This window comes from Cavia porcellus, unplaced genomic scaffold, assembly GCF_034190915.1.
Source record: "Cavia porcellus strain 051 isolate PalLab524CR breed Dunkin Hartley unplaced genomic scaffold, mCavPor4.1 scaffold_8, whole genome shotgun sequence".
Taxonomy (NCBI): Eukaryota; Metazoa; Chordata; class Mammalia; order Rodentia; family Caviidae; genus Cavia; species Cavia porcellus.
The window spans coordinates 41,389,115-41,415,919 of NW_026947491.1; the positions used below are offsets into that span (position 1 = coordinate 41,389,115).

Below are 26,805 nucleotides of genomic sequence, written 5' to 3' on the forward strand. Positions count from 1 at the left end.
GGTTCCTCACAGGAACCTGACAGTGTAACTAATACCTCACAGCCTTCCACAGTCCCACTGCCAGTCAGTAACCTGTGCATAAACCTGGACACGTCACCACCATTTCTGTGCCTGGCTTCCTTGTAGGTAAAAAGGTCACAGTGGATTCCTTTCCTCCTCTGTCTCCTTTCCTCCATTCATTTGAAAGTTGCTTGTTGAGAGCATGAGCCATAAATCCTGGGGATTCAGGGTGAACAACACAGCTCCCGGGAGCCCACGTTTTATAGTTTCAAAATTGTTTTTGGGGGAGATCTGTTAGGTACCACACAAATCTTTCCTTTTAGGGAAACAGTTTTGACTGGAGTAAGGAAGAGTAGGAGTGGCCCACCAAGGCCTCGGCTTCCAGGACAAGGCAAGGCCCTGCCCTGAAGAGCCTCTCAGCTATTCCTTCCAGCTCTGGGCGGCTATGGGCCCCCGGAAAGGACCTACTGGTGCTGAGGACAGTCACCTTCCCCAGGAAGGTAAAGGTGGGGATTTAATTTCCCTGGAGAAGTGGCAGTATCTGGAAGCTCTGAGCAAAACCTTACACAGACACTCCAGGATCTGTCTGATGCCACAATCAGAAGGCAGACAAAGGGAACACCTGGTGTGGTATTTGCTTTTATTATCTCCAGTAAGTCACAGATCCCGGGAAGGTGAGACCAGGAAAGAGAACAGACGTGGGACCCTGGGGTACTTGGAGCTGAGGCCAGAAGGGTGGTGGTGGTGTCCAGAGCCGACAGACAAGCCCATGAGTCTGCGCCCTCAGACACGTGGGATCAGCGCAGGGTTGGGGTGGTGCAGGGCTGGTTTTCAGCAGATAGGGAAAGTGTCCAAGAGATGTGACAGTCTTTGGACACAAGGAACAGAAAATGGCATTGAAAAGACAAGTCTGGGAGACCTGGGGAAGGAGGGCTGACAGCCAGGTCCCTCTGCTCATCCCCACCCACAGCACCCTTACAAGCAGCTCCTGCTTTTTCTCAAGAGGCCACAGGGGGGCAGCAAAGTGCTTGTGTAAAGTCCCGCCCTCCTCACCCCCTACATCCCTGACAAACAGGCCACTGGGGACTCGTCTCCAGGTGGGCCAAGGAGGAAAATGTGTCTGATCCTGACTCTCCCAGCAGTAGAAGAACTGAGTTTCTTGGGGGCTTCTCCAGGCTATGCAGCAGCCACACACGTAAACTCAGGAATTGGTGCGGGCAGCCAGGCACTCGGTTGTACTTCGTGGGCCCCAATCTGCCACTTCCTCCCATTAGTAGACTTCTGGCCTCCCATCACAGATGGGCAGATTCAGACTGCTTTCTAGCTTTATAAAATCTAACCTACCTCTTCCCAGGTTCAGCTCTACCCAGGCCAAAAATGTGAGGGGCCAGCGCCATTCTTCCTCTACAGTCTGTGGCACCTGCCCAGCCTCAGTTTCCTGTAATCCTGCATTCCTCATAATCCTGCATTCCTCTTCCCCCACCCTTCCTCCTTCCCAGACCCATCACGTGTTCCTGGAATGCCTCACTGCCCGGGTTGGAGGTCAGACAGGCAAGCTCGAGCTCCAGCTTTGTAGTCAGCTCAGCAGTGCTGGCCTCAGGTGCTCAGAACCCAAGGCAGGCAGCTGGCGGCTGCTGCACCCTCCTTGGGGGCCGCTCCATTTCCACATAAGAGTCTTCCTTGAGACAGCCATGGTTTGTGCCTGGGTCACTTCACTGATGTCTGAGGGCTTGCCTCTCCTCCAATCCCAGCCTTGGAAAAGTTAATTCTACTTGTGCATAAATTAGCCAATGAAGAGGAGGATTTGGACAAGTGGGAAGCTGTCCAGGGTGAGAACAGCAGGCCAAGGGGGTTGGGGGGTGGCAAACCCTTCCAGAACTTGAGGCCAGAGATTAGGAAAGGAAGCTAAGGGAGCTTGAGGACCAGGAAGTCAATGGGAATAAGAATCCTGATGTTTCTTCCTGCCCCAGACTGGTCATAGACTTCTATTTTGTAGATAGGAAAACTGAGTCACAGACAGCAAGAAATACTTGGTACACTTGATTAGTATACTATTGGTATACTAATACATCAGCCCTGGTGGCATTGAAGCTAGGAGCCAGCAACTAGAAATCCTGCCTCTCAGTTGTGTCCAGGGGGTGAAAACCTCAGAATTCAAAATCCAGTGGGCATGGGATGGGGGACATGCAAAGCCAGGTGCCGCTCATGGCAAGTCCTCAGACACGGGGCTGGACACCAGCCTCTCGGCTCCCACTTTCTTTCCAGCCCATTCAGACTGGTGGGAAACTTTTCAGCCGCGTGTGTGTGTGTGTGTGTGTGTGTGTGTGTGTGTGTGTGCGCGCGCGCGCGCGCGCACGCTTGTGTATCTGTTGCTGGGGACTGAACCCAGGGCTTTGTGCATGCTAGACCAGTGCTTTACCATTCCGCCGCACATCCCAAAAGTGATGCTTTTTGAGTGAGGTGGCCCTGGATGTGAACACTAGATCCACCACTGCTACCCGTCTGGCTTTGGACTCAAGCCCTTCTGACTCCCTGGGCTGTGCCCTCTGTGATGGGGACGTGCGGAACTCTGCCTTTGCAGCACTGCTGCAGGGATTAATTTAGACCAGCACACAGTGGGCGTCTCCTCCATGCCCCAGTTGCCTTCATCTCACACGTATCACCTGCTGGTCCTTGGTTTCTTGTCTCCTCAAATACCCAAGATGGAACAAAACTTCAAATACTCCTGCAGTATTTCTTGAAAGCTAGAAGTAGGAAAGGGAGGAGGGTGAACAAGTAGCATACCTTGTTAGCTTTCCTAGGGGTGGGCAGAGCCCCTGGCATACAAAGAGCAGAGCGCCAAAAATTACAGGTTGAGGGTGGGTCCTAGTATCCACCAGGAGCCTCCTTGCCTCCACTCAGTAACTTTCCACTGGCCCGAGCTGGCCACATGCTGGCTGCACACTGCCCAGGTGCTCGGGGCTGACACACACCCTGCCTGAGATCCCGGCCACCTGCAGGCTGATAAGGAGCCTGGGCCTCATCACATGGGCACTGACCCTGGCTGTTAGCATCAGCTGGATAACTTCCAAATTGGAGAGATGTGGAGATAGGGGGGCGGGGACTCGGGGATTCTGGGCTGAGTGGGAGGGGCCCCGGGGGTGTAGGCGGGTGGACACTGCCAACTCCTAAGGAGACCTGGTCTCTCAGGAGACCTGGCTGGGGATAAGCCAGCAAGTGGCAGCACATGGGGACTGTCTTAGGAAATGAGACGTGGTGGAGGGACGCAGGCACATCTGTGGGTAGGGCTGTGGGCAGAACAGGTTCCCTCCACATGGGGCTGGCCCAGCAGCCAGAGCTGCTTCCTCCTAGAACACCCTCTGGAGACCCCAGCACACCCCGCTCCTCCTCAGACCTGGGGGAGCAGCCCAGGGGAGGCTGAGGAGGTGACAATGTTCCCCCACCCTAAGTGGACGCAGGTCTGGGTAGTTGCCCCTGCTGCAGGGCCTGGTCTCTCCAGTTCACTTTCTTGCCCACCTCCCTGGGGCAGAAGCCCAAGACAGACCCTCACTTAGGTGCAGTGCCCCCTGCCCCTACCTCCTCCCCAGAGTGCCCTGTCCTGATCCAGGAGGGCAAATTCAAGCAAACAGCAGAACTATGACTTCTGACCCTGTCTGTAGAGTCCCTGGACCAAATGCTGGTCCTGGAACCGAGGAGGTGGGGCCTGACAGTATCCCCTGCCGCTTCTTCTGAAGGGGCATTGTGTGGCCTGGAACAGAGCAGGGTGGGCAGGCTGCACACAGGACAGTGTGCCCCAGGGCCACTCCAGCCCCAGGAGGAATCTCAGTGTGGCGTGGCTTCCTGGGGTCTCCTTCTCAACTCTGAGGCCCTCTTGAGCTCCTCCCGCTATCCTTTGGGTCCTCAAACCCAGGGGGCTCTTTCAGCCTTGACTTCCCAGTTTGGGAGACGTAATTGAGAGGAGAGTGGCACAGGGGACAGTGTGGCCTCAGTTCTGTGGCACCCAAAGGTGGCGAATGTACAAGCTGCAGAGGGTGCGCGAGGGCTGGCTGAGGGACTGCGTGGCTGGCCACAGGCTGGCTGCAGCGAGTTTATATCTGGTCTGGCAGGAGCACAGGGAAGGTTACGGACTGGGAAGGAGCATTTCCTGGAGGAGGGGAGCGGGGTGGCAAGGACTCCTCATTCCCGATTGGTGCCAAAAAGCTGAAGGAAAAAGGTGAAGATGTAGATGATGTCCAGGTAGATGTTGAGGGCTCCAAATATATACTCCTCGGGACTCAGCGAGTGGCGTCGGCTACCCATCAGCAACTGGGTGTCGAATGCCAGGAACTGGGGAAGCGAGGGGAGAGAAGACAGAGGTCCAGACAGTGAGACATGGCTATAGCAGCCCACACACCTCACACGGGCCCACCCCAATTTTATTATCCTTACTGCAGCCTGGCTGCTTGCTAACTCTCATGTGAAAGCTTAGAATCTGAAATTTTCTAACCCTTTCATCACTAATTCTGGTCAACACCTATTTATTAAGCACCTACTATGTACCAGGCATGAGCATACACAGAAAAAAAGAGACAAGATTTGTACTGAGTCTGGCAGGAAGTGTTAGTATGCATACAAGTAAAAACAATACAAGGTGAGAGAGACAGAGAGAGAGAGAGAGAGAGAGAGAGAGAGAGAGAGAGAGCGCTGGCCTATGTGAGTATGGCAGGGAGCTGGGAGAGGCTTCCTCAGGGGCGGACCTGCAAACTGAGTGCAGTGTTTTAGCATTCTTTCAGGGCCCTCCTTGCTCTGGGTTAGATGATAAGCCAAGGCGGCAGCAGCAAGCAGCAACTGAACAGCTGTTACACGCTTCACGGACATCAGCCCATCCGCCCTACAGACTTTCCTTTCCAGTAGGACTTATCCCTAGAGGAAATCAAGGCCAGAGGTGTTAAGTGTTTGTCCAAGTTTATACAGTTGGGAAATTGCAAGGCCATGATGTGACCTGAGCTGCTGGCTCCAGAGCCCCAAGCTCAAGCATTCTGCTCTGCTGCTCATGGGCAGCACTCGGGGTTAATGTGTTTCCTCCTAGGAAACTGGCTCTTCTCTGTGAGGCCTTTGCAGCCCAAGGGACTCTAAACCAACTCCCTTAGTGACAACTCTGCTTGGCTGCCCACTGTTCCTACCAGGTCTTCTCACTAACTACACTGACACCCCTGCTCCCGTGCCGCTTTCCTGGGGGGTCCAAGGTTAGGCGGCAGAGTCCCCCAACCACAAGGCAGTATATAAATTTTGGTAGGCATGGTGCACTTTTCTGGGGAAGAGGCCAAAAAGTCCACTAGTTCTGGCTATGGTGGCACACAACTGTAATCCTAGCACTCAGGAGACTGAGGCAGGAGGATTGCACAAGTTCAAAGACAGAATGAGCTACATAGTGAGACCCTGTCTCAAGCCCCAACTCCAAGTCTATGAGTGTCTCAAAAGGTGAGAATTGTTCTTTTTTTTCTTTTTTTAAGACAGGGTCTTGGGCCGAGGATGTAGCTCAGCGGTGCTGCGCCTGCCTGGCAAGCGTGAGGCCCTGAGTTTGGTTCCTGGTACCAAAAAGAAAATACTAAAAAAAAAAAAGACAGGGTCTTATGCAGTTCAGTTTGGCCTTGAACTCACAGTGATCCTCTTGTCTCAGCCTCCCAAGTGCTGAGATTACAGGTGTGTGCCACCACACCCAGCCGAGAACTGCTGTTCTTCACAGGATTGGGTTTCTTTAGATCCACGCATATTGTTAAGGCTAGGTCCCGCTTTTCTATCACTTGTATGTGGAACCTTATATTCTCTGAACCCCTCAAAACTCACTACACAAAAAAATTCATGGGGTACCAGGTGCAAGGCAGGGATTTGATGAGGGCTGAGCCTGCTTTGGGGACACAGTTCACAAAACTGTGCTGCTTTGGAGGGCTCACGGCTCAGCAGGGACCATTTATAGTTAGTGATAAGAAAACTCAGGGCTGTAGAGGAGGGGCCCTAACTGGACAGGATGTTGTGGGGCAGAGGACAGAAGCAGGATAAGTAGACGTTTTCTGGTCTAAGGGGGCAGTCTTGCACAAGGCAAACCTTGTATTGCTTTCAATGGTACAAATATCCACTGTGGGACGCATGCCGAAGGCCCACCACCCAAGGGGGACCCTGAAGACCTGAGAGGTCACTGTAAAGAGTCAGGCATTTGGTGTGGCAGAGCACTGTGGGAAGAGCAGGGGACAAAGCTGCCTAGAAACTTGCACTTTGCCCTTTCCCTCATCCCAGCCACCAACTCCTCCGACCTCTAGGACTCAGACTCCTGGGAAGTGCTTCAGATCCAGCTCTGTGGAAAACCTGGGAAAATCCTCGCTTCCATGCCAACGTCCTCAGCACACAGAGGGCCAGAGGCTTCAACGGGGCCTCCAACGTGGGACAGAGGACAGGAAGGCAGATCACGCTTGCAGTGGGGCGGAGAGGGGTGACTATGAGCTCAGCACTGAGCAGCAGCCTGGCTTGGACCGCTGCCTTGCCACTCACTAGCAGGGAAACTTGGACAAGACAGTCAGTCTCTCTGTGCCAGTGAGTAGCTAGCTGTGAAAAGAAGGGAAGAGTGCTTGGCCCATGAGATTGTTATGAGAGAGAGAGAGAGCACGCAGGGTGTCGAGCTTGGTGTCTGACACACAGTCAGCCTTAATGAATGGTAGCTACTGCTAGGGTTTTATTGTTATTGTCTGCAGAAGACAGGTGCCCTCTTAAGAACAGGTGATGCTGCCAGGGATTCAGGTGGCTCCAGTGTCACATCAGGGAGGCAGACATGAGCCCAGGGAAGCTGTGTAGCTTTGGCCAGGACTAAGGGGGTCTGCATGGGTGTCTCAGGCAGTACTGAGGGCTGAACACTGGGGAACATGGGATGGAGTTAGGATGCCTGGGCTTGGGTCCTGACTCCAACTCTCAATGGTCAATTAATCTATTTGACTTCAGAGTCCTCATCTACAAAATGTGACAGTTAACGACGCCCATGTCCACATTCGGCAGTGGAGAACGGAACCGACGACTGGTATTTGTTAATATAATTTTACTCTGTTGTACTCTGCTTGAATTTGACTTGAGTTCCCAAGTCACTTTTCCTTCTGTAGAAAGTACAAGCAAGAGGAGGACCTGCTTAAATGCTACGGGCTGGTTAGCAGTCACAGCTGCCAGCCTAAGTTAATAAACTGCTGATCTTGCTTATCAGTCAGTAGCTTGCTTGGTTGATTTCCCAGAGCCTGGTCACCCCTGAGTGAGCTAATGAAATGGAATCTCTCAACCTAGAAGGCTTGAAGCTGATCAGGTATGGGGGTGGCCTCTCCAAAAAGCACCCATCCAGGAGGCTTCCTAGAGCAGCCAGCTGGCTCTTCTCTTGGGGAGAAGAGGAATTTCTGCCTCTGCCCTTGGCCTGTGGCCATGGATGCTTATCTATGTGGTGCTGTATGGGATGATCTGCCCCAAATTTCAACCCTGGTACCATCATCCATCACTGCAACCTGTGACTCAACTAAAGGCTTTTCAGTAATTTATTCTCAATAATATTTGCTGAGCACCTACGATGTTCCAGTGAATACGCCCTCTAGAACTGATAGCTTAATGAAAACAAAAGACATTGTTAGAGACTGTGCTATGGGCATGCATGCGTTACTGGGGACTGTGATCTGCTGGTGTCTCCCTGGAAGATGGAAAGCACTAGCTGGTCTCTCAGGTGAAAGCAGGTATCCTGGTCAGGCCTAACATCTTAGTGGGGGGCTAAGATCAGTTGAGAGCTAGTGACTGAGTTGGCTGCCGACACCTAAAAGGTCAGCAGGTGCTTGAGTCAGTAGCCAACGGAGCATGAGACCCTTCAGAAAGAGTTTGTGGGATGGGCTGTGGGGCATCAGAAGGACTAGTATGCTATTAACTCCTGTTGGAAGATCCTTGCCTTCTCCAATTCTTTGTTTCATTTCAGTCTCCCAATTTGTCCTGGGAGATGGACTGTGTCACTGTTTTTCATCTGAAGAAAAGAATCTCCAAGAGGTGAGTGGCTTGCGATGGTCACTGGCCTAGGGCCAGACCCAGGTTTCCCCAGATCCTGTGCTGATGGAACTGGAGGCAGAGTGGCCTTTCAGGAGGCAGGAGGGCCCACCACAGTGCAGAGGCTTGCCACCGATCGGGGTACACCTGCTCAGGGCCCAGCCGCACATCTGGCCTGATGCTGCTGTGTCCCCAGACAGGGCCTCAGAGATAAGGCTGATGTTCTCTGGGACAGCCACGCATGGAAAGGCCAGCTCAGAGCCACCAACAGGCAGGCAATGAATACAAAGAGCTGGGGTTGCAATGTGTTGAACTAGCATAAAAAGGAACTGATGAACCACATCTGTCCTACAGAAATGCCAGCCTGGGTGTGCAGAGGAGCGTACCAGTTCATTCCTCCAGTGTTGGTTCTAACAGCGATTCGCTGGAAAGGGCCCAGCTATCCACAGGGGGTTGGTAAACGAACCGACCACAGTACTGAGCATGCAGCATCCTGCTATGTGCTGTTATGAGAGAAAAGCAGGCAGCAGAAAAAACCTGTTTCATGTGGCTCCACAAAGCTAGACATGTCACTGGCGCTTAGATGGCACATAACTATTTGGAAAGGTCTAGAAGGACAGACAGCTGCCTGGTGGCCACCACTGGGGAAGACATTGAGGGATATGGTCACAATGATGTTTATATTTAAGATTATTTTAAAATGACATTTGAATATGAATGTTATGAAGTTAGAAATTAAAAATAGAAGGGGAAGAAAATAACACACTCTGTCATTTGGTGCTCACCATGGACCTTTGTGACAAGTGTTGTATCACCATCTCCATCATTGCTGAGGAGACTGAGGCACACAAGATCTAAGTACCTTGCACACTTCACACAGCCAATAGGATGGCTCACATCTCCTTATTACAGGTCTCAAGAGAAGCAAACCTGGCATTCGTGTGCACGTGCCCATGTGTGTGCAGAAGGCTGGAAGGCGGGAAGAGAAGCAAACGGCTCCCACTGGGTGCAGTGCGGCTTCCTGGGGCAATGCAGAGCACGCTGGCCTCACCCTGTCCTGCCACCACATTTTGGACTGGAGGGTGGGCTGGGCTTTGGGGATTCTTAGGAGCAGTGACTGTGTGTCCATGCTGGGCTGAAGGACAGGTGGGGCAGCAGGAGAGTGAGAAGAGGCCATGGGCAGGGAGCCTAGCTCTGCCTCTTGCCTGATGCCAACAGAAGGCGCTTCCCCTCATTGACCTCAGAGTCAGAACTCTCAAAAGCACAGCCAACATTTGCAACCCCAGGCAGGTCACTGAAGGAGCAGGGCTGCCATCGGAGCCAGAATGCCTGGCCCAGGATGAAAAAGGAGTAGTGTATAATTATATATGCATGAAAGGGCCCATTATGAGAGAGGGCTGGAGAATAATGCAGTGCCTAAAAGCACAGGCTGGGGATGTGCATAGCCTGGGCTTGAATCTTGGCTGTGACCCTAGACAACTCCCTGTTTCTAATAGTCAAGCATCACTGATCAGTGATGATATACCGGGCACTTTCTAAGTGCTTTAGTATATCAATTAAATTATACTTTACAACAACCTGGGGGGTATGATTATTACACATCAGGAAATGGATGCATGGTGGGGGATGATCTTTTTTTGAAGGGTGATCTTTTTTGAGAAAAGATTTGATTATGTGGTTCAGGCTGGCCTTTAAATCACTTTGTAGCCCAGGCTGGCCTTGAACTGGCAGCAATCCTCCTACCTCAGCACTCAAATGAGTGCTGAGATTATAGGCATGTACCACCCAGCTTAGAGGTGTTGAACCTAATACCTTGGCTCCGAAACCTGGTGCCCTAAGTAAAAAGGTTAATATAGTAAGAGAATGAGCTACCAACTACCATGTGCCTTGCCAGATTCCTTTTCTCCTCCTTGCACATGAGCTTCTTCAGTCATTATGATAGCCTTGTGAAAATAAGTCAGAGTATCTGTTTTAAAGTTGAGGTGCCTAGGAGCTGGGGATTTAGCTCAGCGGCATAAGCGCCTGCCTTGCAAGCAGGCAGTCGTGAGTTCAATCCCTGGTACCGATAAAAAGGAAAAAGACAAAGAATAAATAAATAAATAAAAAAGATGAGGTGCCTAGGCCAGGCATGCTGGCACACACCTGTAACCACAGCACTCAGCAGCCTGAGGCAAGAGGATCGCTGTGAGTTCAAGGCCAGCCTGGGCTACAAAGTGAGTGCAAGGCCAGCCTGACTGCATAGCAGAACCCTGTCTCAAAAAAAGGAAAAGATAAGGTATTGGATTTTGCAGGAGAATGGACACACCTTGCCATCCAATACACTGTTTCTCTGCTATGAGAAACCCAAAGTGTAAATAATTTAAATATTAGTAAAATAAAGGGTGGATAATAGGGATCAGGGAGATAGCTCTTTTGCAAATGGGAAAGTAATCTAAAGCTGGAGGAAGTGGGGAGTGCAGGGAACAGGAAGTAAAAAGATGTAAGATGTGTTATGTACATGTACCAACACCCCATGACGAACGTAAGCACTATGTACTACAAACATGTACTAAAGAAAAAATTTAGAAAGAGAAGCTACATAAAAACATTGTGCCCACCTCACAAAGTTGTTACAAAGATAATGTATATAAAGCACTTACAGTTTTCTTATCATATGTAATAAGTGCTCAACCAAATTCACAATTAAAATATAACAATAGATTGTGGAGAGATGAAACAAAATAAAGATAAGACACCTGAAGCACAGAGAGGTCAATTAACTTATCCAAGATCACACAGTAGGAAGGAGCACTGAGGCCTTGGATATAATTTTATGAGGTGCACTGGTCAGCTAGAGAGTTTCCTCCCACCCCACATGGCCCTGTACCTGCCCACCACATCTCTTCCTGGTTCTGCCTTGGAGACTGGTCGTGGACAGGAGAGAGCTGCTGACCTGGACACTCCTGCAGGCTGCCTGCAGGGCCTTTGAATTACCCCTCCTTCCGCCCCTACCCTTGGGTCCGGAGGGGCGGCGGGGGTAGTTCTCTAACCTTCCCCTGCCAGGAGTTGTGTCCATCTAGGTTTGAGCAAGGTTGGTTCCTAGGATTAGCCTTCAGAGGTGACCCTGAGGTGAGGTGGGGTGGGGACAGTGGAAATTGGCCACAGTACACACCCTTTCAGCCCCACTCAGCTTCCAGAAGGTTTAGGGGAATCCTAAGGCTGCTTTCAGGCAAGGTGGGTGACAGAATAGAAGATTCTCACTGATCTTCCAGGCTCACATAAACCCCTGAGCAAAAGAGCCTCCAAACTGAGGGAAACAGATAAATCTAACATAAAATTGTGACTCTGTCTTGGACTTGTGCAACATTTTTACTTTTCAAAGTGTTGTCCTAACTGAGAAGAAGGTGGGGAGTATATCGTGGCCCCCACTAGGAAGAGCAGAGTGAGGAATGGGGTGAGGGAACTGAAGCGTTTTTTCTGGAACCTTCCAGAAGGTGTTGAGTCAGGTCTCTTAGGGAAGACAAGACTGTCTGTTGGGGAGAGGGAGCAGAAGCAACTCCCTGCCTCAGCCTGGCCCCTACCCTGGACTCCCAGCCTCTCACCTATCTACTTGGCTTTTCACTAATGTGAGGTGATTGTGACTGATTTTCTTATCAACTCTTGGTGGCTCCCGAGGTCCTCACATCAGTGGGGCTGGACAGCGAGGGGACAGCTCTGTTATCAGAGGGCCCACACCTGATTTCTAAATCCCTAGGTCTAATTTATTCTCTACCTATTTGAACTTGCCTACTTGATTTGGGTAGCTTGAGGCCTTAGCTTTCCCAGATAAGCTCCAACTCTGGGAGGAAGCAACTTTCCCAGTCACAGGGACCCTGGAGTCGCAGCCATTGCTAGAAACTGGTGAAGCCCACCCGCTCTCAGCTTCTGCTCCAGCCCCTCAGCCCTGCCCAACTGCCCAGCCCATGAGTGTTTTCAAAGAAGCACCCCAAAAGAGGGCACTAGGGGGAAGGGAAGGACGTAGTCACTCTGAGGCGAGTGCCTTTCAGGTGACTCACCCACTTCTTACTGGCGTTGGAGCTCTGGCATCCTGAGGGGGGCATGGGTGAGGCCGAACACTCAAGGCTTCCTGACAAAGTGCCAAGACTGGATGTAGGTAGAGCCTAAGAGGGGCCTGTCCCTCAAGGCTGGACCAGAGCCTGAAGAAACTGGCTCTCACCTCCTAAACTACAGCCCAGTTCATTGATGATTCTGCTTTCTAATTTACTTTTTTTTTTTTTTTTTTTGTCTTTTTCCTTTTTATTGGTACCAGGGATCGAACTCAGGACTGCCTGCTTGCAAGGCAGGAGCTGATGCCGCTGAGCTAAATCCCCAGCCCTATGATTCTGCTTTCAAAGATGGCAGAATCTCTTAGGGTAGAGGCCAAGGTTTCTAGAAGAGAAAATCCTTGCCTTCTCTCAGCCCTTAAAGCCCAGACAGATGGAGGGTGGAGAGAAGACCCTACTGGGGACAGGTCCCTCTCCGACTTGTCTCTTCAACTCTTTCTTGCACATCCCAGATAACACAGCAAAAGGGCCAAGAATACACTGAGGGTGGACTACAGTTCCAGCCTAGCCGCCGCGCTGGGAGAGCCCCCAGTTGTGCCAAGAGTCCCCCCACAGGCTAAGGAAGGACGGGCAGGTGGAAACCAAGGGGGCCCTGGGGGACCACAGATCCCACCGGCCCGCCTCAGTGGTGATGGAAGCAGGGTTGGTGCAAGGCCAGAACATGCTCTGAGTTGGGGTTAATGAAGGGCACAGGATTTCAGTTCTTAAGGGGCAGCCTCAGCGTCCTTGTCCCCTTGAAGCTAAGAGGAAGAGTGTGGTGGGCCCCTGGGTGACCAATGGTCTTCCATCCTGTTTAGATGCAACTACCCACATGCTTTCTCAACCACTGTTTATGTAACCCGCAGGATGATCTATCAAGGCTTTCTGGTGTGTTGGTTTCAAGAGACATTAATGGAATAATTGGGCACAGCAGTTCCTCCTCCTCCCTCTGTGACTCACAGGAGACCGTGGGGCAGCGCTTCATTCAACTCCGTAACCCATGACAATGAGAACTGAGCACCTGTGGGGCCTGGTCCTGCTCCTTGCCACACCTCTCAGGCATTATTCGTTCCCTAACAGCCACAGGTGCCTATTGTGTGCTAGGTGCCAGACAAAGCCCACTGTTCTCTTGGAACTTAAATTCTGCTACAGGGAGAGAAAGAATAAATAATAGGTCAGGAAGCCATACAGTGTGTTTAAGGATGAGGTGCTATGGAGAGAATAGATCTGCGGGAGGGGAAGGGAGCAGCAGCTCAGGTACACAGCGTTGCCGCCATGAGGCAAAGCCTTGATGGAGAAGACAGCTGGGCGCGCCGAGTGGGGTGCAGGGCAAACCTCCTGTGCTTGGGGAGTGGGTGAGGGGGCAGGCTGGAGGGGACTGTGGAGGTGAATCTAGATGCCACAGAGACCACCTGACCTGCATCACTCCAGCTGCCCTGAGGCAGGCCATCGGCAGCCACCGCCACACGCCCAGCAGGAGGCGATGGTGCTGGGCACCCAGGAGTGCCTGAGGGTGGACAGAAGTGGTCAGGTTCTGCACAGAAGGCCGAGCCATGAGATGTGCTGCTGGGTCTAACATGGGATGTAAGAAAAGCAGGAGGGTCAAGGGATGCTACCTGAGTAAGGGGAAGTTGGCAAAAGCTGTGGGAGAGGCAGACGGCCAGGGAGAGAGCAGGAGGTTGGTTTTGCACATCTTAACTTCCAGGAGTCTGGGCTACTTCAAATGGGGGCCTGACTGGGCAGTTGGACATTTTGTCTGGGCTTTGAGAGACAGAGATAGAGATCCATTGTGGAGCTATAAATTTACAAGCCATCAGCATAAAGGATGGTATGCAAGGCCCTGCAGTTGCTTGAGGTTCCTAGCAAGAGAGCGCAGAGTCGGGGAGCTAGGGCAGGCCTTGAGAAGGGGCAGGCGGAGGAAAAGTGGGGGGACGGGTGGGGGTGCTGGCACAGAGGGAGGAAGCTACTGGGGTGGGGGTGAACAGCTGTGTCAAATGATACTGAGCCTCAGGCAGGAGGCCAGCTGAGAGACGGATGGATTTAGTGCAGAGGCCACCGGTGGTCTGAATGAGAGTATTTTTAAGAGATGAGTGGGCTGGGGGTGCAGCTCAGGGGCAGAGCATGTGCTTAGCATGCAGAAAGTCCTGAGTTTAATCCTCAGTATCACCAGAAAAGAAAAAGTTAAGAGAATGGGAGGGGAAAGGGAGAAAGAGGCTTGGGAAGGAGGAGTATGGAGTCGCTTCTAAGGAGTTTTGCTGTTTGTAAGGAACAGAGAAAAGGGCAGGAGCTTGAGGGCAATGTGAGTCAAGAGTGCTTTGTTGGCTTCTTCCTTCAGATGGGAGAAATTGTAGCACTTCCATGCTGAAGGGAGCAACCCAGTGGAGAAGGCCACGCTGAGGGCGCAGGGGGGAGAGGAAGTTGCTGGAGACTTCTCCAGCCCCAAACCACAGAAGTCCTCTTTGAGGGTAACTACAGTCACTGGAGATGGCACCAGGGTGGACATAGCACATCTGGTTCTCGGCCTGCTAGATCTGCCCCGTGCCAGCTGTGAGGCCCTGTGCCAGCCCCTCCACACGCAGGACTTCTGAGGAGGAGGCAATTCAGCTCTGCCTCTCTCACCAGACTGTGGTGGAGATGAGATCCAATCAGGTAGTACCAAAGGTGTGAAAGTGTTTAGCAACATGTAATGTGTGCAACAGGTGGCTGGGATTATTTTTCTTAATCTAATAACACTAGGGATTATTAAACAGATTTAAGGGCTTACTGTTCACGGAGCCTTACTCATGTGTATAGCCTCCTGCCCACGGAAGCCAATTATACCTCAACCCTCCAAGGATGCTTATAGTCCCCCAACTCCACCACTCCCACCTGCCCATACCTGACCTCCACCTGTCCTGTCCTTGGCAAATGCTACCCTTTCTTTTATCTTCTTTCTTTCTTTTTTTAAAACAGGGTCTCCCTATCTATGCAGTTCAGGCTGGCCTTGAACTCACTGTGTAGCCTACACTGGCCTTGAACCCTCAGTGACTCTCATGCCTTGGGCTCTGAGTGCTGGGATTGCAGGCATGGGCCCCCAGTCCCAGCAAAGGCTGCCTTCTGAGGCCTCCAGATGCTGCTCCCCAGGCCTGCTCTCCAGTATGCTGCCCCCTTCTTTCTTTCTCTGCAGTTCTATTTCCCACCCAGACTTTGTCAAGTACACTTTTATTTAAAAGAGATGGCCGGGAGGTAAGAACAACACTGGTCCAGGACCCAGAAGTGAGTGTCTTAGAGTGGCCAACCATCCCAGTTTGCTTGAGATTTTAGGGTTCATCAAGAGGTGGGACTTTCTGTGCTAACACTGAGCATGTCCCAAGTAGACTGGTCTTGACCAAGCCCACACTTAGCTGACTTGTAATTATGTTGCCAGTGTTGTACTCTAAGAAAATAGCTTCATTATATGTGTATTATAACAAAACCTGTAACCCGGGCTTACTGTATGTGTTTTCCTTCTTATGTCTTTGGATGACCTAATTGATATGTTAATCAATGCTCTTCTCTGTAAAGAATTGTAAAACCTTACCTAATTGATATGTTAACCATTGTTGCCCTTTACAAACAACAGAAGTTGTGCTAAAACAAGCTAACAAGGGTTGTTAATCACTGTTAGGCGCCTCTATTCTCCGCTAAAGAGCTAAAGAAAACTAGGATGGCCCTCTAATTTACACTTGTTTGAAGTAACTTGCCTGTGTGCAGGGAGATTTGCTTATTAGCATAACCCTTTACCTGAGCTTGATCCCCCTCCCTAGAAAGAAAGAAAAACATAACTACTGTTTTCTGTTCTGTATGGTGCCGTATTGCCTCCCCTCTCCCCTTACCTATCTATCTAGGCTAGGCCATAAAGATTTTGGGTTTCTGGTGATCTCTTCCTGACCCGGTGGTGGTCTGTCATAAAATGTGCCTTAGCTTCAAGGAAATTACAGGAAAATGTTGTGGCTTAACCCTAATGCACCAAAAGGGTTAAGTTCCAAATCCTTGTGAAGGCTTAAGTTTTAGCTTCTTATAACTTTCGACCCCTTCCCACCTGTTAGTGTTAACGAACTGTCCTGAGATAATTAGCTTTCTACTTTCTTCTCCAAATGTTATTGCAGATAATTCTTATCTGCAGGATGGGAGTAACTCAAAAGGTGCCAAAGGCTCCCGAGGTTGTCAGAACTAAGTGGACAGCTATACAGTTTCCAGACTCGGGTCAACAAGTTTGATGGCTCTGCAGGTTTCTTTGTCCCCCCCCCCCTTTTCCTCCAGCCTCTTTTTAAAGTCCTCCCTTCAGTCTCTGGCACACAGTCTCCAAATTGGCTCCCAGAGACTCGTTGCCAGGCCTGGTCTAATAAAGCCTTTGCTACCTAAATTTAGGTCTCCTGCTTCCTTGGATTTTATACCGGGAGTCGGAGTTATTATAGCCAGGAAGCCTTGAATCCATCACTTACCTGCTCTGGAATTACTAAGGGAGAGTGTTCGCGGCTTTCACTATCAGTAGCCGTTATTTTGGATGCCTCCCCCTGAAGACATCCCTATGTCCCTGCCCATCTGGATCCTGGGGTGCTCTCAGTGTCTGGAACCCCTGAACAGAGTTAGGCTGCTCTGGCTGACAGCTGTCCCTGGTCACCTCTGTCTCCTGGGCATCTGTTTCCAAGCTCCCCCTACCTAGCCTCTGACCCTGAGTGGGACTCTGGAGCCAGACCACCAGGAGCCCCAGTTTGCCCCTCAAACTTCCTATGGTGCTGATGATTTCAGGCATGCGTTTCACATCCCTGAGCTTCAGTTTCCTCATCTCAACTTGGTGGCAGTAGAGCCTGTGTTACAAACCTATGGTGGGAATGAAGCACACATGGAAAGCTTGCTGGAAGGAAGCATGTGATCCATGAACATTAGCAGTTATTGTTAGCATAACCAACATCATCATCAACAGCAAACTCAATTTGGTGAGAACAGCAAAAAACAAGCTCATTCATACAAGGCCTCTACCTTACAGGGGTCTTAAAATTTCCTAGCACTAAGAAGCCTTCCTAGATTGCCCTAGGAGAACAATACTGTTGATTCCTGTGGCCAGACATTCCCACAGCCCTGCCCCCTCCCACAGTGCCGACCCTCTGCAGCTCTGCCTCTGTGTCTATAGGGCCCACCTTCCTGCATCCCTGCTCCCACCAGACAGGGGATTCCCAAAGGAGAAGAGGATGATAAGGAAGACAGGGGTGGTGGAGGCAACTAGGGAGAGGATCGCAAAGCTGAGAAGGTGACCCGGGCAGCTGAGCCAAACTCACCAACGTAAACACACCCGCTCCTAACACTGCGTAGACTGCGTGGAGCCAGGGCACCTGCCAGGCAGAAGAACGATGCGGTTAGGCATGGTCAGAGGGTAGCAAACAAGCTGAAGGGGCTTCAGCCCAGAGAATGGAGGATGTCCTCCCTAAGAAGGATCAACAAAGGGGACCTACGGGGGTCCTTGATTCTCTGGGTGCTCATGGTAATGGGGTGAGGGCCCACAGGGCAATCACAGAGTGACAGCCAGGGAGCTCCCACCTGATCATACAATGCCTCTACCTTACAGGGGTCTTAAAATTTCCTAGCACTAAGAAGCTAGGAAATTTATAAGCAAGGTGCTTCTTCCTGCAAGGTGCTTCTTCCTGCAAGTCCCAGCCCCAGGCTTAGGCTGAGTGAGGATGACTTATCCTACTGTGGCCCTGACATCCATCCTCCCAGCCTGAGTTTGGCTCAAGGCTGTTCCTGCCTCCCAGCCTGTAGTCCATCCCTGGATCTGCACTGGGAGGCAAAGGACTCAATAATAGGGGGGTCAATACTTGAACTCAGGGTGTGTGTGTGTGCGCGCACACATGAGTGCCACGCGTGCATGAGTGCATGCACCTCTGGAGGGTCTGCCAGGTGTTTTTTGTTTGTTTGTTTGTTTTTGAGACAGGGTCTTGCTCTGGAGTCCAGGCTGGCCTCAAACTCGTGGCAATCCTTCTGCCTCAGTCTCCTGAGTGCTGGGATTACAGGTGTTTGCCAGCATGCCTGGATGCCAGGTGTGTATGGGCTTGTCTGCCAAGGCCAAGACAATGTGCTCCTGTCCCCTGCTCCCCAGATCTCAGAAGCACCCGGCTGCATGTGGCAAGCCTGTACCTAGGAGGTGCCATGCTAGCTCTGCCTTCAGTGGGGCCCTCCCAGGAAACTTAGTTAGAAGATTCCTGGAAACAAAGGTATCCCATCAACCAGACCTGGATGAACAAAGGGTTCTTTGAAGTTTTGGGGCCCCTTCCTGTTGTCCCCCTCCCCATCCTAGATACACAGAGGGCACCAGGCCAGCTCCGGTCCCTCCCTTCGTCAACAGGATCCTGGGAAAAGCCAAAGAAATGCCAGACCCAATCTTGGTGTCCTGGACTGGAAGCCAAATGTCCTGAGGCTGGGGCTGGGCAGGATGGAAGTGGGTAAGGGGGAATGAACACTATGTCCCAGGCCTGGCAGAAAAGGCATGATGGGGAAACCAGTGCCAAAGGAGGCTGGGGGCTGCTTCTCTCGGGTAGCCCGGATTCAAACCTCAAGGTCCTCCTGGGATGCCCCTGATCCTCCCTCCCACGTGTAGCACCTGAGCACCTGTACAGCCCAAGGTGACATTCTCCAGGCCAGATGGATGAGCCTGGGACTGCTGAGAGTGGAGCTCCAGCTGGGGGAGGCTCTATGGGGTGGGGGTCTGCTCCGGTCCTGCTGCCTCGGCCAGATTCTGCCTCTTTGGATTAGGCTGATCCACCAGGAGACCCTTCCTTAAGACCCTTCTAGGCCTGATGGGCCCCAGGCATGCTCAGGCTGCTCCACACCCTCCCCCCAACCTCCCCTCCACCCAACACTGGAGGATGGGAAAGGCAAAGCCGGATGTGGCTCAAGGAGATGGGCAGGAGCCCAGACCTGCCAAGAAAAGCCTCCTTGTTTGCTTGCTTATAATACTGCCAACATGCCTGGGGCAGGGGCCAGGGGGGGCTGGACCGGACAGTAGGCTATTGGGCTTTGGCCCTGTACTTGCCCTGGAGGTGTAGGAGGGAACAATACACGGCAGGGGCCTCCCTCGCCTTCCTAAGAGCCTGCAGGTAGAAACTCACATATTGGAAGGGTAGGAGGATGGCTAGGATGAGTCCGCTGAAGAACAGGGTCATGAGCAGCACGAAGATCACACCCTGGCAGGAAGTGAAGTCAAACTGCGGGACGAGAGGGGCATCAGCATTGGTCCCTGGCTGCATGGAGCTCCCGGGCAGTGTACTGGCTGGAGGCTGAGGCTCAAGGTCTTAAGCTCACCCTCCAGAATTCAGCATTCCGTTCCAGCCTCCCAGCTCCCCACCCCACCCGGCCCCAACCTAGATCCAACTTATCCCTTTCCCTCCTCTTGGCCTGGAAACCAGCTTGGAGCCCCATCCTGCATACATCCCTAGCCCACATGCCTCAAAGCTGACCTTGGTCTGGAAGCTGAAGACCGTGACTGAAAGGCAGACGAGGGCTGTGATACCCAGGCACAGCAGCACAGATGTGGTGTTGTAGTAACTGAGAATGGAGGGGCAGGGTCAGCTCCCACAGGGCCCTGCTGTCCCCCAGCTCTCTCTGCAGCCAGAGCTTCTACCAGGCCCTGATCTGTGATCTCTGACCCTGACCCTGTCTCAGGACTCACCCTCCCTGGGTTCCTTGGCCTTTCTTCTGGGCCCTGCCCTTCATCTCCCAGGCATACTGAAGCTCACTATTAGTTAGAAGGGTCCTGAATAGGTGGGAGAAGGGGTGGGGGGATATGTGCTGGACCCTGGAGGTGGCTTACGTACTTTAAACTGCAGGATCATTTAAACTGCAGCTTGAGAGGAATCACCCTGCTTCCCACCTTCCCTCACTCTCACCCCACCAACCTGGCCAGGTCCTGGAGCCATCGGCCAGGTAAGTTCCCTGAAAAGGGTTCTAGGCCAAAGTGTCCTCCTGCCTGAGCCCCTCCCCCATCCAAGTGGTCCCAGGAAGAGCAGGGTTTGGGGGAAGCCCGCCTCAGACTATGGCTGGTCCCTGGGTGCAGGGCCCTTGTCTCCATGCACCTGTTCCCTTTACCTGGACAGCATCCCAGTGAGGTAGGCCATGGACAGGGTCTGAAAAGAGAGGCAGGGTAAGAGAATTGTCCAAAACTTAAGATTCAGGAGCCCCAGGCATACACCCCTCCACACTGATGCTGCTTTTCCTTGAGCAGGTTTCTGATCAGATGCAAGCCTGGCTGAGCAGTGTCTCCCAGGCCAGGTTGCAGGTCCTAAGGATAGCAGTCTCTTTCTCTCTTAGGCAGCCCTGTTATCCATCCTCCTCCACCACCACCCTGGAAGAGACCCACTTTTCTTCATTATTCGTAGCTCTGGGATGTTCTGGATGAGCCTCTTCCACAGACAGTGGGGGCAGAGGGAAGCAGCCCAACCCATTTGGAAAGGGAGGGTGAAGTGTCTTGGTGGAGGGAGCAGGTGAAAACATCCCTGTTCCCCAGTGACCTCACATTAGATGTCCCCAACCCGGGCTCCCCTGCTTCCATCCTTCCTCTAACCCTGGTCAGCATCTGTCACCAGCTCACTTAGTCACTTACAAAGATGGTCAGCAGGATCAGGTTCCAGGGGAAGTGTCTCCTGTAAGGAAAGCCGAGGGGTTCCAGTGGAGTTGCCACTGCAGGAAGGGCTCTCTGCACCCTCGTCCACACTCCTAGGGGCCTCTTCCTTCAGCCAAATCCCCACAGGCCTCATCTGTCTGCCCTCCCGCAACCTCAGTAGTGCCAAGGCAGGAGGGAGGGATAGGCCTGCTCGACAGCGGACTGGATGCCTCTCAGGGGTGCAGAGCATTGGGAGGCAGGAAGGGCTGGGGCCAGGGCAGTCAAGGTCCTGCTTACACCCTCACAAGTTGCTCCTCAAGCCATTATCGTACCTGGGTCCAGAACAGCAAGCCAGAGTCAGGTAGGTGGCAAAGAACACAGCACTGTGAGAGACAGTGAAGGGTACGTCAGCAAGGCCCTCCTGAGGCCCCCCACCCAGTGTCTTGCTCTTTCCATTCTCTGCCACAACTGCTCACAGGTGCCACAAAGAATGGATGGCAGGGAGAAGGCCCTGGTCATCCCAGAACCTGGCAGGGGCAGGGCGGTGGATCAATTCCAGAAGAGAGAAGGGGGGGATCTGTTGAGTCTGCTTCCAGTACGATTGAGTCTTGGGTGCTATGGGGCAGCTGTTCCCGAGCAGCCTACCCAAAGTGACCTCCCATTCCTCACCATGGTATTTAAAAAGCTCATCTACAGTATTTTCTGTGGTATGTGCTTGGCAGACTTTTAAACATGCTTTACAAATATTAACTAAAGTCATTCTCTTATCTCCTCCATGAAGTATGCTCTTTACTTTTCTGCTGAGGCACAAGGTCATGCCTGTGTGCCCATCAGGTTCCAGGTCATCCAAGTTCGCACGATTACCATGTTGAAGAAACAGGATGGGAACCCAGGTACTCTGGCTTCAGGAAGCTCACCTGCAGCCACGAACCCACACTGTCTGGCAGCCGTCACCCCCAGCATCAGCTGTAACGTCTCTGTAGTTATTGCTCATCTGTCTCACAGGGTGTAAGCTCAGCACAGCACGGCCTGTGGCTGTCCCGCATAAGCAGGAAGTGACACCTGTGAATGAGTTTCTGGATCGATTGGGTGGCTGCGCCCAGTGGGAGGCAGCAGGGAGCTCAGAGGCAATCCAGAGACAATGCTTGAGCCCTGAGTGTTTCTGGGGATCAAGGGAGGCAGGAGCTGGTCTGGGCAGTGGGCGGTGAGGGCTGAGGACCTGAGGATTCTGCCACTGCCTAGTGGGCCTTCATCGTGGCACTGCCATCCCTTCCTTCTTCCTCCATCCTCACCCTCACCCTCCATGGCAGCAATTCCAAACTTCCTCCTGCTCCCCCAGGCCTCACTCTGCAGCCCAATCTGCCTGATATGTCCCAGAAAGACACAATGAGATGGGGCTCCTTTAGCTCGCTGCCAGCCACCTGCACACCTCACAGGATGCTATGGCCTCCCCTATCTCTCCTGTTCAGCCTGGGCTCTGGTCTCATGCCCTCGATCACCTGATGACCTCCCTTCCCCTTCCTGTTGGCCTCACTCTCCCCACAGAAATCTCCTCAGCCGTTCACCATCTTCATTCAACATCTTCTCCAAGTCTAGTGATGGCCACTCTCTGCCCTCGAAACCAAGCTTTGAGAACATGTGGTCTCCATTCAGGGTGCTCTGTGCTCCATCTCCCCATCCGACAAGCCTGTCTCAGTCCCACTTAGGGAGGGAGAGCTGGCTTTGCCACAGCAGATGACCTTGTCAACACAGCAGATGACACTCACTTGTCAACATCTGATCATTCTTGTTTTTTCCTGGGTTCCACAAAGACATACTTTTGGAACCCCTCCTTCTTCCCTGGGCACTGCTTTCTGCCCTAGGGGGTCTCTGGCTATGCCTGGTCCCTTCACCCTCCCCCTAAGTGTGCTGGTTTACTCACAGGACTCACGCCCCACACTTGTATCTCAATTGAGAAACATTCCAGCACTCGTATGTTCTCAACCTCTGAAACATTCAGCTGCCTACTAGGCAGATGTGGCTCTTCAGAAACGTGTTGAACTCCACAGGGTGGAGGTGAGCTCCCATGCTTTCTACTCCTTCTCCTGCATCGATGGCTGCAGAGGCCACCATGCATCCACCCAGTAAGCTCCCAGGAGCCTCAGCAGCATCACTGACTTCTTCCCTGCCACGCCTGATTAATCACCTGCATCTGTTTATCCTCCCACTCAGCCAGCTCTCAAAACTACACTCTTCCTTCCATTCCTACCACCACCCTTTGAGGTCTGGCCACCTCTCTTCTCTCTCTGGCTGGTCTGAGCCAGGAGTCCATCTGGTCCTCCTGCCTCCAACCTTACCTTCCACCTCCGAAGCTACAGCCATATCCAGTCATGGGACTCTCCCGTCTAAAATGCCCAGACACCTGCAGTGCCAGCCCCGTCCAACCCTCGCACCTCTCCAGGCTGCCTGTACTATACTCCGCCTTCCCTCTGCCCTTCCCATCACAATCCTCTCTCACCCTCCCAACCTGCTTGCCACACTGCTTTTGCTGGAAAACTGACTGGCAAGGACATCTGGGGCTCCCTCTTGCAGATGGCATCCTCAGTGTACCCCAGGTAAATCTTACCCGAGCCTGCACTCCCATTCTGCCAAAGTCAATTTGCCTGACATCCCAGCCAGACGCAGCTTATTCCTTTTGCATTCCCATCACATAACCTGATGCCTGATACTTGGTAGGTGCTCTTTTCATATTACTGGATGAAATGAAAATGAAAATGAAAAAGCAAACAAACAAACAATAAGCAATGCAAGAGTCCATATAAGCCTACGGGTCCAGTGACCAGGCCCCATGTTAACCCTTTCCAATTCTTTGTTTTTACTTTGTTTTGTTTTTCAAGATCTTAATATGTTATTTCAGACCAACCTTAAATGCATGATGATCCTCTTGCCTCAGCCTCCTAAATGCACCACCACCACACCTGGATCCCTTTCTAATTCTTCAGTGGCTCTCCGCTAGAGCTATTGGAGGTTCTGCCAATAGCTGGGACCAGGAGCCAAAACTGTGGGACAGAACTGTCCTGCCTCAATTGAGAAACATCCCAGCATCTGCTCTTTTGGTCTTACTTGAGTCATTGGCCAGTCACTTGAACAACAATGATAATAATAGTGCCCTGTCTGTGTGACTACGTGGTGTGGGGCCTGTCACCTTGACCAGAGTGTAGGCTTCCTGAGGGCAGGGGCCCCACCTCGTTTTCTCTCTGGTTCCTATCTCCTCAAGACAAGGCATCAGGAGGAAGTCAGAGGGACAGGGACCCAGAATCCAGGGACTATAGTGCAGCTTTGGAGCCTGATGTCGGCACTCACATCCCAGGTCTGTCACTATTTCTGTAATATTTATTGCATGAGTTATTTAATAGCCAATTCCCTTCTTTGTAAAACAGGAATCCTGGTTCCAACCCACTGGGCTGCTTGAAGCCAAATGAGAACACATAGGCTATGTACTCAGTTTGCCACGGGCTGGGCTTGGTGTGGGTTTGGGCTCCTCCTCCACAGGAGCTGCTATTATTGCAATTGGAAGCTGCTGGATGGGCAGCCCACCTCCACCCCAGCTCAGCACCCTCCCCCTGTGGCTGTGCCGCAGACACCGTGGCTCAGTGGGAGCAATTAGACAATAAGGTGACAACCTGTGGAGGGAACCAGGAAGCCAACTGGGACCTTGAGAAAGCTAGAGCTGTGGGTAGGAGGGGTAGGATCTTGGGGACAGAGACTGAGTTAGAGGAGGGTAAGAGAATGATTGATTTGTACCTCAGGGCTGGAGCCCCAAGGCCTAGGATGATGAGCTGTTCAGAGTGTCAGAGCAGGGAGTAAGGCTCAGGTAAAGATCAGTGACCAAACCCAATGCCTTTCCCCAACTTATCCTGCTCACACCCAAATGACACCTGTGGGCCGCATAGTACAGAGTTTTTGTTATGCAGAAGGATCTGGGTTGTATCTTGGCTGTGCTGTTCAGGAAACAGTAACTTCTCTCAATCTCAATTTCCTCATCTGTAGAATGGGAATAATATTTTTTTGGTACTAGGGATCAAAGCATAAAGAAGGTGCTTATGCTGCTGAGCTAAATTCCTGCAGATGGGAATACCAATAGTACCTACTTGGCAGGTACTTGCAAAAGGACCAATGAAAAGTATATGGAGAGCACCTACCACAGCACCACAGCACATAGAAAGAGAGCAGTTTTAGTCTCATTGCTGCTATTACCATTCTAAAAGAAAGAGACAGGTGGAAGAGTTTGGAGACAGCAGGGAAAGTTTGGTATTTAGGGGAGGTGAAACCCACTTAGAAGCGGCCTCAGACAGGATGGGGAGAACGGAGGAGCAAAGAGGCCACAGGGCATAAGCCTAGGCGGGCTTTCTGCAGGAAAAGGCCAGCATCCCAAGTGCACAGTCCATGCCTCATTCTGACTTTTCTCCACCTGCACCCACCCTGAAACCACACAGCACAGCTCTCTTTCTGCTTTCAGCCTGGAGCCCCAAAGCTCCCCATTCAGAGCCCTGATTCTCCCAGCCTCCCTGCCTCCACAGCACACACCCAACTGTGTGTACCCTGCCCCACTTTCAGGCTATATCCCCATGCTCAGGCATGGAATCTCACAGTCACACTCACAGAAGGCCAAAAGAGGGGCCTGTGGACTCCAGCTCTGAGTTCTCAGGGGGCCCGAGGCTGCCAAGCAGTGGTGACGTGACGGGAGCCATGCCAACCCACCAGGTGGCCTGGCCAGGGTGGCAGTCCCTGGGGCCTCATTACCTTTACTATATTGTGCCATCCAGCTTCCCAAGACACATCTATCTGCCAGGTCTGCAGACAGGGCCTCTGTCCCATGCCCTAGAAGAGACCCTGGGTACGTACATTTCTTCCCCTCGACCCCAGTTTGAAGAGGCAGCTCTGTAGCTCCTACAAGCCCCAGAGGCCGAGTCTGCTGACGGCTTTTGGCTGGCTCATGCTGACTCTGAGCCCAACCCTGAGTGCTCTGCGCTCGGGATAGTCCACAGAGGCTTTGGGCTGAGTCTACGTCTCCACTAGATCTCTATTCAGGAGCCTGCTATCCAGAATAGGTGTAATGTGCAAGCTCCACAGCTGGTGGTTAGAACCTCAACCATCTGCGCTCTGAGATGTCCTTCCAGCTCTCTGCTAGTCCCTTCCTTCATCATCAAATGAATCACAAGTCTTTGCATTCCTGTACTTTTGCTTCAAGCCATTTCTCTGGGGGCCCCTCCTTTGAAGTCTACCCCTCTGTGGGCTGAGTGCCCTGTGCCTGAGCCCACACCTTCCCCTCTCCTCAATGCTGCATCTTTGCTGACTGCCCCACTCCCTTGCCCTGCAGGACACCAACTATAGTGCTGGGCTAGCAGTCGGTGCTGAGGGAGTCTCTGGGGAAAACAGTTCATCTCTGAGCTCCAGGGTGGTTCAGGCCTGGAATTATCCAGATTTATTAGTTTTCCAGACAGGAGGATCAGTATTGCCTACCTACAACTTCAAACCTCTTCTCCCAAGTTGCCTGCCTTAGTACTTAAAGTGTATAGGACCAGCAAGAGCCAAGAGGCTTGAGGCTGAAGGGAGACTGCCAAGCAGAGGGATTAGGTGCACAAGCCTTGACCTGAATCCTAGTTGAATCCCAGTTGCTCCACTGACTCGTTGTGTGATCTTGGGAAAATTACTCAAGCTCTCAAAGCCTTAGTTCTGTGAAACAATCATACCAGTAGATTTGGGGATCCACTGCAATACTATACACCAAATACATAGAGTAATGCCCAGCCCTTACTAGGCACTCTTTAAGTGGCAGTTATTATGATTAATAATTTCATAAGCAGTAATAACAATGGTGCTAATAAGAGTAGCAACATTATTATTAGTGTGGGATGAGGTGTTCCAGCCCTCTCCCCCTTAGGGGTCTCTCCAGCCATGGCCTCAGCCCCACCCCTCCCAGCTTGTGTAGGAGCCAGGACCTCCTCCATCTCCCATCCATCCTAATAGATCACAACAGGCCAGAAAGGCTCTTGCTCTGCTCTGAAACCAGTAGAACAAGGCAGGGGTGGTAGTGTGTGAGGTCAGTTCCCTAGGTGT

The 26,805-nt window shown here is 52.0% G+C and overlaps 1 protein-coding gene across 1 annotated transcript in view; it reads right to left on the reverse strand.

Moving 5' to 3' along the window:
* Positions 1-623: 623 nt before the first annotated feature.
* The window catches only part of Faim2 (Fas apoptotic inhibitory molecule 2), a 33,202-nt gene continuing 7,020 nt past the window's right edge, over positions 624-26,805 (reverse strand). The window contains exons 6-12 of the mRNA XM_003475793.5: positions 21,039-21,089; positions 20,707-20,746; positions 20,193-20,230; positions 19,565-19,652; positions 19,217-19,312; positions 17,390-17,443; positions 624-4,326 (exon numbers count right to left, since the gene is read on the reverse strand). Of these exons, the coding sequence (XP_003475841.1) occupies positions 4,177-4,326; positions 17,390-17,443; positions 19,217-19,312; positions 19,565-19,652; positions 20,193-20,230; positions 20,707-20,746; positions 21,039-21,089 (517 nt within the window). The 3' untranslated portion in view covers positions 624-4,176. The remainder of the gene's footprint in view (positions 4,327-17,389; positions 17,444-19,216; positions 19,313-19,564; positions 19,653-20,192; positions 20,231-20,706; positions 20,747-21,038; positions 21,090-26,805) is intronic.